We start from the raw sequence: 16,843 nt of genomic DNA on the forward strand, positions 1-16,843 counted from the left end.
CTTCGCACAGTTTGGTGGAAAATACACTGCCACCAACAATCCACTCCCGTCTCCCCAGCCTCCAATAACCACACACACACACACAATTCATGAATGGAAAGCAACCACCTCTGACCATGAGATGAGCAATTGTATATTGTAACGTGTATGTGGTGCATGAGTTTTTACTGACTCTGTACATTTATTAGCCTATTAATTAGACCCATGCATCTTGTTATACCACCTTATATGATAATATCTGAAACCATACTGTTTGGCCTGGAAAGGTGCAAGATGAGTACCTTCAAAGTTTAACTCTAAAGGCTAATTACAGTCCAATTCTCTGCATATGTCCATTTTCTGAATTACTTATCCAACACATGGTCACAGGGAGCAAGGCGGGGGACACCCTGGACGAGGTGCCAACGCTTTATAGGGCAAAAATCATGCACACACACACACACAATTTTAGAGATCAGCCTATAATGCTAACCAATAAGCCCTGTTACAGTACAAATGTGCACTATAAATGTTTTTAAAGGTACTAAATATCGTATCAATACTTGATATAGATGCAGCGACAAGGAAAGATTGGTAGATTTTAGTCAGCTTTTAAGCCTCAAAGTGCATAAATGTGACTAGTTCACTAATACAAGATTGTAACTGACAGTATCTTAGTGATTGCAAAGTGACTGAGAGAAATGCAAAAGCCTGGACTAGCAATAGTATCAGTGTAAGCCTTAATCGGTGGTTTTGTAGTGCATAAAACTTAAGTAGATTAGTAAACACCTCTATTGTACAGAACAGACTACACTGTCTAAATAAACCAAGACATGCTTGGTCTAAACGCTTCTCGGAGTCTCTTGGCAGAAGGCAAAACATCACAACCACACCAGCCACTGTATACAGTGGGCTACTAACTAGAAGTGACCTAATCATCATTTACTCCTGTTCATCACCTCGCCTTGCCTTTTGTGTTTGTTAGCAAGAAGCTGTGGGCTTGTTAATGAGATGAAAAAACAAACGAGATTATAGGTTAGATAGCAGAAGTGCTGTTGGTTAAATAGGGCAACGAGGAATGAGAGACAGAGAACAACCGTGCATGAAAGCTCGAATGGGGGTTTTTAATACGACTCTTATTACACGGGAATACGAATTAGCACCGAGTACCTAAGTGTAGTGGAACAGTGCGTTTGTGTTTTCACTCGCTATCAAATGCTGTGTGTGTGTGTGGTTGACATTGTCACTGCAGCCGGTTGTGGCGAATTCACAGGCGAATGAAGCGCCTCCATAGTCGCTGCGGTTCACATCGCATGAACGTTTCCTCCTCCATAACCGCCGAGCAAAAACGAGCTCGTAGACATGTGTATGCAGTGTGTGTGTGTATAAAACAAGACATTAAACCACAATGTTGGATTAATGTATGTTTCGGATGGGCGTTAAAATGTTCCACGCGCTCTGTGTGGCTGTGTGTGTCTGCCTCTCAAGTGCGCGGCCAATCGCGGCTGGCGATACAAAACACACACATTCACTTACTCTGTGTACAGTAGCAAAAAAGAAAAAAAGAAAAAAAAGTGAACATAGAGATACATACTATCGCGAGGGTGACAGAGGTGGACAACGATACAATCGCAGCAACACTGTGTCCGCCGAGTCACTTTAAAGTGCCCTGGCTGTTTCAGGTAAGCGCCCGAGAGCACTCATATCACAAACACTTCACTGACCATTTCTCTCATACAACACCCAGGAAGCATTAAGCACTCTCTCTCTCACACACACACACACACTGACTCGGTGGTCTGCTGCCTGAATATATCATTATGTATTGATATATCTGAGGAATTTCAGTCAGACTGAAATGCGAAAAGTTGACGCTAAGCCGAAATTATGATGGTACTTAATAAGTGGCTAGGCCAGTCAACACAAAGCTATGGACATCCACATACACACACACACACACTATTCAAGGCAGTTAGTGGGGACGCAGTAGTTAGGGGGGAGGGCTGGAGAAAAACATGCACAGAAAAACTGTTCGACTGAATCGAAAGTACTGCTCCTGCGACTCGTTTATCCTCCTGACGGCTCGTGTAGAGGATCACACACTGTTTCTGTTCACTTTTTGTCGACTTCGAGGTCGGACTGCAGCGTTCACGGCGACGTCCATCCGGTTAGAGAAAAAGCAGCAGGCGCTTGAAGTGTGTGAGCGAGTGTGTGAGTGTGAGTGTGTGCCTGCCCTACTGTACGGCCAGTGCAGAAGGATGTGTCAGTAAGTTTAAGGTGGACGGAGGTTGGAATGACAAGGCCTTGGTGTTTGGGCTCGCCTTCATGGGGTAAGTTTCCGTTTTTCGACGCCGTCATGACAGAAAACTCAGATGTATTTTCCTCCTAAACAGTGTCAGTGCGGATTTATTGGCAGCTCGCGGCTATTCGGTGCGAAATTTCGTGTCAGTTTGTTGCACCGTGCGGCGCGAGAGAGCTTCGCGACTTAACACCATTTCCTACAGCGGCTTCAATGATACCCGAATTGCGTTTGCTGTTGTGTCACTCAGCACACACACACACAAATCGCAATTGGAGCAAGTGCTATCTGCGTGAAACCGAGCGTGCAAAATAAGCACAGGGACAACATGTACGACACAAGCCGAGAACCAGCTTATTTGCTCTCATCAGAGCCACAGAACGGGGCACTTCCCCTCATCAAATCGCCTGCTTACACACAAAAAAAAAATGCACGCGAGCCGGCGAACACGCGTGCCCTGATCACCAAAACGGCCAATCTAGCAAAAAGTTTGAGTTAGAAAAGTGACACGATGTCGAACCAGAAGTAACCAGGGCTTTTTCCTCGAGATCTGCTCATGACACGTTCGTGGAGCAAAGCAGCAGTTCGCATCAGTGAGCTAAGCTAGCTAGCGAGCTACTTTTATTTGCTGTAACTCAGTTGGAGAGACCTGTCGAGGCCGCCTTGTCAGAAAAGTCTTCACTGAAAACTCCTATTAAGTAACAAAACCACCGAACTGGTCGAGGGAGCAGGGATTTCTAGGATTTTGTTTTCCGACACGAGTTTGACAGGAGTGAGATTTCTGCTTCGATTTCCCTAAAGCAAGATGGACTCTCTTTGGCTTGTCTGTCTTGTCAGACCCCAGATCGACATTTTGCACCGAGATGTAAAACCGAGCACCGCTCTGACTAAGACTCGGTCGGCCTAAATAATGACACTTGTGTGGAAATACAACAAATATTGGTGATATGTGGAGCTTTTAATGCACTTCTTGATTGATACGCTGATCTCGAGGGCACTTGGCTTGCACCGGTCTCTCTACCTGCAAAACTAAACATTCGTTCATCGTCCGGTTTATCCAATCACATACCGAGCAGGTTATGAACCGATTCCGGGATTCGGTATCGGTAACTTTACGATTCATCGACAGTAAATGATTCATCGACAAGCCACCCATAGTTAGTATCTTCATCGCCGCACGTCTCTCTCTCTCTCTCTCTCTCTCTCACACACACACACACACACACAAACAAACAGACTAATCCACAAACACGACGAGGTGAAATGTCCTTTTAAAATGTCGCTGACCGACGCTGTGTGCTGCATTAGGCTGTAGTTCCTGCATTGAGGACGATGTGTGTGTGTGTGTGTGTGTGTGTGTTTTTGTAGGTCACCATCATCGCATGTCACAGCCTGACTGACAGATTCATCTTCATCTTTCAAATCCAGCATTTCCATAGTCTGTGATTAAGTAAGTACACCTTCTGATCATGCCATGTTTTGGTTTCGAACTCCAACACCATGCAGGCTCCTTTATACCTCCTCAACATTACGTTAGTGGCATATGTCCAGCCTGGCCGGCAGATCACCTCATCCTTACAGCATATCATGATCATACGCTCATACCTAACCTGCTCATGAACGCACAGGAATTATACAGTCAGATGGAAAGGTTCATGGTAAGACAGCTGCACAAAACAAGACCACAAATATCATTGTGTCCGTTTACAGTTTTTTTATTTTGGAAAGTAGCCCAAGCTGCAACAGTGTAAGTATTAGATTTTTAAGCCGTTACTAGAAGATGTGTAAAACTGACCTCTGTAAACAACATAGGAGAAAAGAATATATCCTTTGGAAAAAAAGAGATTGTTGCACAGTACACATGACAGGAAATTTGTGTAGTCTTTTCTTTTTTGTAATAATGGTATATATGCTATACGTAGGTATATAGTTACTCCCCTATTTCTGTATCAGCTTTGCACACAGCGCATTCAGTTACCATCAGAAACATGCATGCTTTTATTTTTGATGATATCTTACCGTTCAGAGTAGATTAGTGTAGATTACCATCGAATCCTTCTCTAATCCTATATGATAATATTGATAATATAGTGATAAAAGGCCCAGACAGACTGATATGTCATCGTAAGTGAATTGAAATATTGATGAAATCAGGATTACTGGTATTGTTCATTGTAAACACTTTGACGTCCGTCCTCAGTCTACACACCTTCCCAATTTAGCTATAGTTACAGAATAATTCATGGTAATCTCTAAATAATATGATTATTAGGTAACTAATAAGCCAGGAGTTTAAGCAGTTGTGTTGAAAATACATACAAAAATCAATAAAAACACCCTTCGGACATTTCTCTTTTATTAACCATGCATTTTAAATGGTGCTCCACATTTTTTTTGTTTAAGAACTTTCAAACATGATCTGGCCAAAAGTATGTGACCGTTGCCTGGCCATCACACCTGTATGCGGTTGCTGGACATCCTGGGAATTAATATGGATTTGCTGCCACTTTGCACCTGTTAAAGCCTCCATTTTTCTGGGAAGGTTTTGGAGAGCGACTGTCAGAATATAGGCCCATATGTTTAAGATAGCATTTGTGAGGTCAGTTCGAGAAGGTAGGACGAGAAGATTCATCCCAAAGGTGTTCGTTGGGGTTGATGTCTGGGCTCTTTGCAGGCCACTTGATTTTTCTCCACACCAAACTCATCAAAATATGTCTTGATGGACTTCAGCTTGTGCACAGAGCCGTTGTCATGCTGAAAATCTTCCCCAAAATGTTCGAAGCATCTAATTGCTTAAAATGTCATTGTGTGCTGTAACTGACAGGGAGTTAAATCCCTGAGAAAAACAGCTCCAGAATATAAGCCCTCCTATACTAAACTTTATGCATCCTGGTAGGAGGTATTCTCCATAAGATTGCCAGATAATGAAGCGTGATTCATCACTCAAGAGAAGACCGCTCCGGAGCCCGGTAGTGGCGTGCTTTACACCACTCCAGCCGACGCTTGGCATTGCACAGTGATCTTAGGCTTGTGTGCAGTTGCTTGGTGTGGAAACTCATTTCGTGTAGACTGCTTCCAGAGGCAGAGTGATGCAACACCAGACAGGTCATGAGATTCATGGATGTGATCTAGATGCCCCTCAATGCTTGACGAGGGCAGAGCCAACATGGATATTCCTTAAACTTACTTGTGGCAAAAGGTGGCATCGTATGACTGTGCCATGTTGAAAGTCACTCAGCTTTTCACCGTGATCCATTCTACTGGCACCATCTTGGTGGCGTCCGTAAAATTGAATTTACGAGTTGAACGTGTGTGAAACTCACAACTGAGTCGTAATTACGAGTGGGTTTTCGTTTGAGCTCAGTGAATGTCTGTAGTTGGCGGTAAACGTTTGAAATTGATTGTTTACTCCAAACTTGTCCGCAAAGGCCCGTTGTGGCTGCGGGTTTTCATTCCAATCAAGCAGGAGCCACACCTTATTCCACCTGTTTAATCAACTGATCTTGGCTTTCAGCAGGCTCAGGTGTGGCTTCTGCTCGGTTGGAATGAAAACCTGCACCCTACACCAGCTCTTTGTGGATAAGACTGGACGTCCCGGGTTTACTCTCAGCTGATTTCAGTTATTACATGTTTGGTATACAAAGCAACCTATTGAAATGCAAGCAAATTTGTTAACATGTAAGATATATTAAATAAGTCGCATATACACAACAGTACTTGTGGATATTTAGCAGTGGTGTGTTTGTATGGCATCATTGTACAATTACAATATAATAAGTAATGCCTACAGTGGCATCATGAATTTATTACAAACATCTTTGTTCTGGAGTTAAAACAAAACTTGCTTTCTTGTAGTTAAGCGAGAGACCCTCCACCTGACGTTCTCATTAAGATTTCGTAAATATGTAAACTTTCCATGAGACCGTGAACACATGATTGCATGACTTACGTGCTTGTTTTTATGCACCTGTTAGCAATGCGTGTGTGAAACACCTGAACAGGGGGTGTTCAAATACTTTCGACCTTTCATACAGCGCATCCCATGTACACAATGGGAGCTGAGCGGTCTGAATTATCACTCATTGTTGCCCCATGTGATGGAGGGAATTTCCAAATCCAACACTTTATTCATATAACATTTTTAAGTTGATCATTATGCATTTCGTCTAAAAAGCAACTAAGCAATGAACTGAAGCAGGGCTGTCACTATTGATTATTTTAATAATTGGTTAATTGACTGTATCTCTCATGCAGTCTCTATATCATGACCTACTGGTATAGACAGCTGTTAACATGTTATTTTCTAGTAATGCTAAATATAAATAAATGACTCGATAAATACTTTATTGTATCTCAAAATCGAACTTTTTTTTTTTTTAAGAAAATAAAATAATGTATATACAAAATGTATATCCAAGTAATGCATGGCTTTCCTGAGCAATAACCCCTATATCTATAGCTTTGCTGTAAGGCAGACAGGGAAGAGAGATTATAATGGCTTTATTAAATCTTTATTAAACTGCTGTGTCAATGTTTAAATCATATAAAAGCTTTAATGTTACAAAAACGTGTATTTTCATGATAATAGATAGAGATGGCTAGAGCATCATTAATTGATCCTGAAACTAAAATTCATTCATATATCTACTTAAGTAAAGAGTAAGAAAGTGGCTGTTAAGTCTGATTTATACTTCTGTATTAATGCATATTTGCGTAGCGAGTCAGAGAGGGGAATCGTGGGTAACTACATGGTGTGCATCTCTCCGGTGCTGTTCGTCAGGTGAAAGCTGATTGGTTGGAAGGGAGGTGTGTCTGAGTGCACAGAGGGAACGGTTTGATGACCTCTGAATGTAATAAGTACATCTGAAGGGTTAGGGTTTAAAAAGAAAGGCAGCATAACAGCTTCCTGAGAGTGTAGTCCATTAAAAAACCCGCCCGTTACTGTTTGTAACGCTGTGGACGAACCTGTGTTTTAAACATGTTCACTCTGTTAGTCTCTCAGACAAGTGTCACTTGATTTCATACATTTTTCATCAAGGATTTTTTTTTTAATAATCGAATATTCCCAGCAGCCGTAAACTCAAGGTCTCCAAGATAACGCCACATTTTTTTTTTTGGACATGGCTTGCTTTTTGCTAGAAATCATTGTCCAGGCTTAGAGTTCAGGAAATGAAGTTTGAGACACAAGCAGAAAATTACGTCTTGACGTGTTTTATCTGGTATAACATGGAAATGGAAGAAGCAATGCAACTTTAACTTAAAGATAAACAGTAGCCTAGCCTGTAAATATATAAAAGGATGGAAAAACAACAAATATCAAGTGTAATAGTTGTTTAAAAATAGGTGCATTGAAGGAGCAGTGAACCTAATTGATCCAGCACAGGCTGCTGGTGCGTAAACAGCAATTTCAACAAGTCAGGTGTACGATTTAGCTTAAGTACAGTTTGAGGTGTAATGCTAGGTTAGAGTTAGATGATACGCATCTAGAGGTGACGGTGTCTATTCCAAACCCTTACGAGTGACACCTGAGAGTAGAGTGGAATGTCATTTGGTGCATTCAGCGATCAACTTTTTAGTCATATTTCAACTCCATCTTTGCATTTACTCAATTACTTAAATTAAGTATTACAACGAAGCAGATTCCAATCCTATCACTGAGCTGTTAAAGGAGTCAACATTGATATGCGTTCTGTAACTAAGTGTCCATCAGATGACCAGCTGTGCAGGATATTTCTAAGTAAATCAAAAGCTAAACATGGTGGCTGGAGAGAGCCTTAATACTACCACAAACAATAGACTGTTAGGAAAGAAGGGTTTCCTCAGGGGTTCAGTGGATTGTTAACGATCCTAGATAAATGTCTATACCAAAGCTCTGTTGAATTTGTAATTCTGATTGATAAGTTTTATATAACGGTAGCTCTGAGAGTAATGCCGGCTACAAGGCAAAGCACAGGTCTATATTAATGCGCACTTATCATTTCTGCATTAGCAGCCAGTTCAGAGGCTTTAGTATGGTAGATGCTTCACTTAACCTAAAGTGTGCTTTTATTTAGGAAATATTGATGTAGAGTGGTTGCTGTGATGAAGCTCTGAGGCTTTATATTATTTAATATAGAATATTATGGAAGGAGTCGCCAGTGTCAGCACTTGAAGCTGTTATATACTCTGATCATCCTTTACATTATGACCACCTGCCTAATATTGTGATGGTCCCTCTGTTGCTGCCAAAACAGCCCTGACCAGATGAGGCATGGACTCCACTAGATCCCTGAAGGTGTACTGTGGTATCTGGCACCAAGATGTTAGCAGCAGATCCTTAAGTTGTGTAAGTTGTGAGGTGGGGCCTCCATGGATCGGAATTGTTTGTCCAGCGCATCCCACAGATGATGGATTGGATTGAGATCTGGGGAATTTGGAGGCCAAGTCAACACCTCAAACTCGTTGTTGTGATCCTCAAACCATTCCTGAACCATTTCTGCTTTGTGGCACGGCGCATTAACCTGCTGAAAGAGGCCACAGCCGTCAGGGAATATCGTTTCCATGAAAGGGTGTACATGGTCTGGAACAATGCTTAGGTAGGTGGTACGTGTCAAAGTAACATCCATGGATGGCAGGACCCAAGGTTTCCCAGTAGAACACTGCTCAAAGCATGACACTGCATCCACTGGCTTGCCTTCTTCCCATAGTGCATCCTGGTGCACTGTATTCCTCAGGTAAGAGACGAAGACGCACCCAGCCATCCACATGATATAAAGGAAAACGTGATTCATCCGACCAGGCCACCTTCTTCCATTGCTCCATGGTCCAGTTCTGATTCTCACATTCCCAAACTCCCATTGGCGCTTTTGGTGGTGCACAGGGGTCAGCATGGGCACCCTGACTGGTCTGCAGCTCTGTAGCCCCATACACAACAAACTGTGGTGCACTATGTCTTGTATTTTGCACCTTACTATCAGAAACAGCAATAACTTTTTCAGCAATTAGAGCAACAGTAGCTCGTCTTCGCTCCCCACGTGCATCAATGAGCCTTGGCCATCATCGGTTCACCACTGTTCCTTCCTTAGACCACTTTTGATAGATACTGACCACTGCAGACCGGGAACACCCCACAAGAGCTGCAGTTTTGGAGATGCTCTGATCCAGTGGTCTATCCATCACAATTTCGTCCTTGTCAAACTCTCTCAAATCCTTACACTTGTCCATTTTTCCTGCTTCTAACATCAACTTTGAGGACAAAATGTTCGCTTGCTGCCTAATATATCCCACCCACTAACAGGTGCCATGATGAGGAGATCATCAGTCTTATTCACTTCACCTGTCAAGGCTTGTAATGTTATGCCTGATCAGTGTACATATACATATCAAGCTTAGGATATATTATTTTACCTTGTGCAGGATCCCTGAGCCATGAAGTAATTTTGTTGTATTATTAATTTTAAGAGAAAGAAATAAAAGGGCTAAACAGGAACTGCCTTGTAGACATTCTCCAACATTAAACCTAATTCTAAACAGATTGAAAGTAAGACAGGTCAGGTCGTTCATTCATAAATATAAAAGTCTGTGATGGTCGCAAAGTGATTGCTGTGGAATGAAACGGTTTGAGAAATGCTGTTCTTCAGTTTTGTGTGATAATTGCATCATCACCTGTAATACCTGTAATAGCACCCCATGTGATGTTTTATTCCTTTTTTAAAGGTGTTAGATTGATCCTAAATCTGTGATGCAGTCATAAAAACACTCGCAAACTTGCAATAGATTAATATGTATATTCTGATCAGACCTTTTAAAATTTTAAAACCACTGTCAGGTGAAGTGAATAACATTGAGATCTCATTGGCACCTTTAAAAGGGTGGGATTTATTAGGCTGCAGGTGAAGAGTCAGTTCTCAAAGAGTGACTAAATTGTGATGGCTAGACGAGGATTGGAGCATCTCCAAAACAGCAGGTCTTGTGGAGTATGCAATGACTAGTATCTACCAAAAGTGGTCCAACCGATGAACCAGCGACAGAGTCTCGTGTGGTCAAGGTCAATTGATGTGAATCCTAGCCTGTCTGGTCTGAACCCACAGAAGTGCTACTGCAGCACAAATGGCTGAAAAAGTTAATGAGAAAGGTGTCACACAGTGCGTCACAGCTTGCTGCGTATCTGCAGACCAGTCAGATTGTTCATGCTGACTCCTGTGTCCACCACTGAAAGCACCCACAATGAGCGCTTGAGGATCAGAAATGGACCTTGAAGAAATGGTGGTCTGGTCTGAAGAATTTTCTTTTACATCATGCGTACGACTGAGTGCGCTTATCTGGAGAAGCGATGGCACTAGGATGAACTATGGAAAGAAGGCAAGCCGGTGGAGGCAGTGTGATGCTTTGGGTAATCTTCTACTGGGAAACCTCGGGTCCTGACGTTCATGTAGGTGGTACTTTGACATGTACCACCTACCTAAACGTCGCTCAGATCACGTTCACGTAGCCTCTTTGAGCAGGATAAAGCACATTGATACAGTGCAGGAAATATTCTATGTTCTATATTCTATATATCTATGGAGGCTTCACCTTACAACTTACAGGACTTAAAGGATCTCCTGTCTTGGTAATGTTTTGGTGCCAGATACCACACACACCTTCTGAGGTCAAGTGGAGTCCATGCCTACACGGATCAGAGCTGTTTTGGCACATGGGGGATCTACACAACATTAGGCATATGGTTTTAATCTTATGGCTGATTGATGTATAAGGCTACATTCATACAGTATGCAAGAACTGACCATTCTTCTGAGATTTGAGAGTGCTCCTGCCTAGTTTTGCTTGCTCATCAGTATCACCCCAAATGTTTATTTATGAGGTCTGTTACCTCGCTGTCCTGCCACTGAAATCATCCTTCGCTATTATCCTCCAGTGTATCTTTTCGGTACAGTGAAATTCTGATGAATGTCGAGCTGGATTGAGGGAAATGTCTCATGAATTCTGATCTCTCTTCAGACATGGGTCCCATTGCTACATATCAGATACATATCACATTTCAGTACCACGTATGAAAACAAATCAGAATGGAGAATGTTAGATTCACTGTGTTCTTTGCTCCATATATGTAACAAATCCATGTCACTTTTAAGGAAAAGGCTTGGTTTTGTGCCATTTTTGCCATCGTTGTGAATGTAGCCTAAGTACTGTAACCCCACAGAGTCAATGGTTGTTTTTAGGCTTGTTCACTATAAAGTCCTCATCGTCCCAATTCAACATTACATTTCCACATTATCCCTTGATGTTTATTTCTATTATGTTATACCTGTCTGAGTATTTAACATTAGAGTATGCCATCACTCAAACCTACTCCAAAAAACACCACTTTTTAGCCAAATAAACAGGACACGAGCCAGCCGTGAATCCGGGATGATCTGCTCAGATGTTTTGAAGTCTCCAGTATTATCTGACACTTCCTAAACTCCCCTTCACCTCATCTCAAGTGTTCTCACCTCACATGTGCTTAATCGCTTTATGTCAAGGTAAATGAGAAAATAGGTTGAGTTTATTAACATGAAATAAAATCTATTAAGATAAGACAAGTATATATTGAATTTCGGTTGACATTGTCAGAGATTCCACCCGATATTGTCAACCAGAAATAAAAAGATTAAACAGGCCTACAAGTAGTGTTCAATCGCTAATGCTGTTGATGATTAGAAAGTGATCAGCATGCCGTTATTAATTTATATTTATTTTTATTTTTTGCTTGGTGCTCTCACTGATTGCTGCAGATGCTCATCTTAGCCATGTGGACGTTAGATGGCAGATTTGTAACAGGATTACATCAAAATTATTTATTTTTGCCATTTTGTTTTTAGCATAGAATCCACCACCTAGCTGAGCTTGAGAGCTTGAGAACTCCTTAAACCCAACATGGTGTAAATAGTCATTTTTCTGTTTGTTTATGCCGTCAGTTCTAGTTCAATATCGCACAAGCGTAATTACATCATTTAATTATCATTTATTAAAAGCTAGTCTCAATTTTTAAAGACCATCAAAATCCTGCAAAATCGGTTCGGTTCTACCGTTCTTTGAATTTGATGAAATCCAAACAAACGTCACCATTTTTCTGAAGGAATTCCTCCCCAGTAGAGCAGTGTGCCGGTATGAGATCAGAGTACAACCTCAGAAATAGTATTACAGTTCATTACAGTTTCTGTTATCTATCTGCTGGAAAGCAGGAGGTCAACTCCATCTCAATTCATTCTGTTTAAGGAATTCAGTCCATGGACTGTGAAATCCACTCAAGAGGACAATTATTGATTTCCATTCATGGAATTATTCCGCTAATTCTCCAAGTTGACCCAAATAGAATCAGAATCGGCTAATCCAATAATCTTTCGTCACCCTCCTGTCTTGGAGATATTCATCAGCCATAAAAGCAGACTTGACCTTTATATAGTAGAGTGTATTGGAATCAATTGCAGTGACAGAAGATTTAATCTGAAATCATTTTCAGGTGACTTGTTGAGGGTCGGTCAGCAGCTGCCATGGCAGTATTTAACTTTAGATAAGCTTTGGAAAGTTATTTTTTTTTCAGTTACCTGAACCGTATGTTCAATAAACACTAGTAGTTTTATTGTACAATGTTCACACTGACGATTTCCAGGCTATACTTGACATTTTTGCAGTTTGCTTTGCGACATTTCCATCAAAACACTCCTGAGTCTTTGGGAGGTTTATCATAAATAAGTAGATGTGTTTCCGTGTGCCACGTTGACTAGACAGCTATTTAATAAACATTTTTGCATTAGTTCAGTACCTAATGTATATAAGGCCATTTATTTTATTGTACTGTATTTGATTTTTCTATTTTAGTCACTTATTAGGTATTAACAGGGCCTCTAATGTCAGGTTTCAGGAAGTGATGCAATGATTGGATGTAGCATTATCCTTTGTGGTGTATAAATACACTATATTGGCAAAAGTTTTGGGACATCTGCCTTTACATGCACATGAAGGTAATATGGAGTTGTCCCACCCTTTGCAGCTATAACAGCTTCAACTCTCCTGGGAAGGCTTTCCACAAGGTTTAGGAGTGTGTTTATGGGAATTTTTGACCATTCCTCTAGAAGCGCATTTGTGAGGTCAGGCACTGATGCTGGACAAGAAGGTCTGGCTCACAGTCTCTGCTCTAATTCATCCCAAAGGTGTTCTATCAGGCCAGTCAAGTTCCTCCACACCAAGCACACTCATCCATGTCTTTATGGACCATGTTGGAACAGGAAGGGGTCATCCCTTAACTGTTCCCACAAAGTTGGGAGCATGAAATTGTCCAAAATGTCTTGGTATGCTGAAGCATTTAGAGTGCCTTTGACTGGAACTAAGGGTCCAAGCCGAACCCCTGAAAAACAACAGATGAAATCAGTGATTTGGAGGGTGTCCCAAAACTTTTGGTGTATTTATAAAGAAAAATAGAAGTATAAAATCTTGTATCAGTTTCTTTTTGAAAAATGGACTTTATTTATTTCTATAGTTTGTTAGTTATTATAATTTAGTTTAATCCATAAGAAGTGTATTTTGACTGAAGCATTGTGCAGTAGAGTCTGCCTTGATGCCTGGACATGTAGTAATTAAATGAGTAAAACTATCTGAGCTGAAGTAGTGACCTGAAAGAAATTAACTGTTGATTGCTGGTTCCTACATTAGTAGAGGTTTGCATGCATAATTTGCACGCATCTCATATTTGGACAGAAGTTTCAGACCACACACTGAGTCTTCGTTAATAGCCATCACATTACTGGAGTGATTTATTCAACAGCAAGAGGGCAGCAGATACTCAGGGAGGAAGACCGGCTAGAAAGCAATGAAATGTCTGCTAGTCACGGATGACTGTGCATACTGCTTAGCAGGGGTTATGCTAAGCACTGCACTGCAGATAATGTACGGGTGATGGGTGATAGGTTGTGTGTGTGTGTGTGTGTGTGTGTGTGTGTGTATGTATAAGTGAGTGAGTCTGAAGTGAGTGTGCATGTTGTGGTAGGACAGTGTGTGTAATGTACTGTATATGTGTGTGTGTAATGTACTGTGTGTGTGTGTGTGATTATATTAGCAGAAGAGGGAAAGTGTGTGTGTGTGTGTTAGTAAAGGTCACATGTACAGTATAGGTGCAGCGAGCCTGCAGCAGATGAACAAAGAGTCCTGAATCTTTCCCCTCTTTCTCTCTTTCTCTCTCTCTGTCTCTCTCTCTCTCTCTCACTCAGGCCACATCATTCATACCCAGGGGATTGTGGGCACAATTGAGATATTTTGAGGAAGTGTTCGAACAGATATGAATTAGAGATTTCCTCAGATTTAAGTGTTGCCTGCTTCTGAAATTTAAATCACAGCCTGTCTCGACACTTCCCTGCCACAGAGCACCACCTTGCTTTGCCAAAAAAAGAAATGAAAGCGTTCGGCTGAGCCAAAGTAATTACAAGAACGTCACGCCTCCCTGCCTCATTTCGATCCTCTTTAAAAAGCTAGTTGTTGGAGCCTGAGCTTGACCTCTGACCTTTGCTCTTGTTAGGGTCAGCAGCAGCATGAAGGGCGGAGGAGGGGGGAAGGAGGTGCCGGCGGAGGGCGAGGTGAGCAGCAAGCAGAGGCCCAAACGCAAGTGCCTGCAGTGGCACCCGCTGCTTTCCAAGAAGAAGGCCCTGGACTTCTCAGAGGAAGAGGAAGAGGAGGATGAGGAAGAGCTGGAGAAGGTGCCTTAACTATACTTTTGTCCAGTTTGTCATATGTTCACAGATGTGTTTTTTTTTTTTATTTGCATTCATGTGCCATGAGTTTAGGTTGTTTTAATGATGGCCTACTTTGCAAGCTTACTCTTCTGGCGTTTGGACTACCGCTTAATTGTTTAAAGAATTACGGGACTGATTAAATATATCCTGCAGCAGTGGCATGATATTATTCATTTCTGTAACGATTATCCGTTGAAAAGTTATGTTATAAGCTCCTTTCACGCATTCACAGCACACAGTAGTTCAATAGCAGTCGATTGTGAGAGATGATACAGCCTTGACCCTTCCCTTCCTTGTGACCCCAAAAAGTTAGCGCAAAGCCACAGCAGGTTGAAACGGTCTATAGTCAGTGGAAGAGAATAACAGAATAGAAGTCCAATGTGACTCAAAAATGGCTAGAGAAGATTCACACCAAGGATGATATGAATATAATATAATTATGTATAGTATAGGACTGCTGACCTGTCCAGGGTGTACCCCTGCCTTTCGCCCAATGTGTGCTGGGATAGGCTCCAGCAGATCCCTGAGACCCTAATTAGGAATAAAGGGGGTATAGACGATGAATGAATGAATGAATGAATAGCTGACTGAGAAGCATACTTAATGAAATAATTGCATACTTTCAGGGCTAGTGACAGGATTTTGCATTTTATTTCTTGGTAAAATGCTGGTTTAAAGCCGCAAGTATGAATGGCTCAAAGCCTGAATGATGAATAGTAGCGAATATTAAGTGTCAAAGAGGCTGAAGATTCATTAGGTAAACTTTCATCATTCCATGTGTAATAAAATATTGGAAAAACAACTGTGACAGAAAATATGTGGATCGGATGATCCGGCGTGGAAACCCTAAACAGGGAGCAGGCGAAGGACTCCGGTTTCCTTCCCCCCGGTCCAGAGACATGTGTTGTAGGCTGATTGGCATCTCTAAATTGTGTGAATGGGTGTGTGAGTGTGCGTGCGATTGTGCCCGGCGATAGGCAGGCATCCTGTCGAGGGTGTACCCTCCCTTGTGCCTGGAGTCTCCTGGGATCCAGTAGGATAAGCAGTGTAGAGAATGAATGGATGCATGTACAGAACTGTTCCACTGGCCACTATGCATCCTGGGCCTTCCTCTGTGCTCTAAAATTAAATATCCATCAGTTTACACACGAATCAGATCAGACTTTCTGATGAGAAGAGAAGTTTAGTTTTAATAAACAAGCCATATGATCAGTTTCGCATTTGTTTTATTATTTGTTTTGTATGCAACCTAATTACAAACATCATATGCACAATGTTAAGTAGTAAACTATAATACACCCGCAATATTTGTGCATTTTTCCAGGTCTCAGTGGAGTGCCCTGAGCGCAGCAGTCAGGCTCCTGAGTGTGTGGCAATGGAAGATGACGGCGAGGAAGACTCTTCAGAGCAGCGTGCTCGCCGGCCCATGAACGCCTTTCTACTCTTCTGTAAGCGGCACCGCTCACTGGTCCGCCAGGAACACCCCAGACTGGACAACCGAGGAGCCACCAAGATCCTGGCAGACTGGTGGGCTGTGCTGGAGCCCAGTGAGAAGCAGAAATACACCGACATGGCTAAGGAGGTGAGACAAGAGGATTAGTGACAATTTCCACACTTAACAAGACGCAACACTTCAAACTCGGGTCATGAACATCTCGTTTAATTTTATAGTTCATAAAAGTGGAATTAAAATCGGCGTTAAGCAGTAGCTTTCTTCATTTTTCTTCAGTTCTCCACATTTTAGAACAAGCGTGAAGGCAGAACTATGTAAAAACACACATGGAATTATGTGGAATTAAAAAAAAAGTGATGAAAATAT

General features: G+C 41.8%; 1 protein-coding gene across 3 annotated transcripts in view; it reads left to right on the forward strand.

The window, feature by feature from the left end:
* Positions 1-1,517: 1,517 nt before the first annotated feature.
* Positions 1,518-16,843, forward strand: part of LOC131366511 (HMG box transcription factor BBX) — a 35,267-nt gene continuing 19,941 nt past the window's right edge. Inside the window, exons 1-4 of one of the 3 annotated variants that reach the window (XM_058411009.1) lie at positions 1,518-1,661; positions 3,647-3,728; positions 14,811-14,988; positions 16,349-16,606. In XM_058411009.1, coding sequence (XP_058266992.1) covers positions 14,824-14,988; positions 16,349-16,606 — 423 coding nt within the window. In that variant the 5' untranslated portion in view covers positions 1,518-1,661; positions 3,647-3,728; positions 14,811-14,823. Of the gene's footprint in view, positions 1,662-1,944; positions 2,310-3,646; positions 3,729-14,810; positions 14,989-16,348; positions 16,607-16,843 lie in introns of those variants that run through there. The other 2 variants (XM_058411010.1, XM_058411008.1) reach the window with 2 other exon arrangements.

The sequence above is a fragment of the Hemibagrus wyckioides genome, linkage group LG16 (genome assembly GCF_019097595.1).
Source record: "Hemibagrus wyckioides isolate EC202008001 linkage group LG16, SWU_Hwy_1.0, whole genome shotgun sequence".
NCBI lineage: Eukaryota > Metazoa > Chordata > Actinopteri > Siluriformes > Bagridae > Hemibagrus > Hemibagrus wyckioides.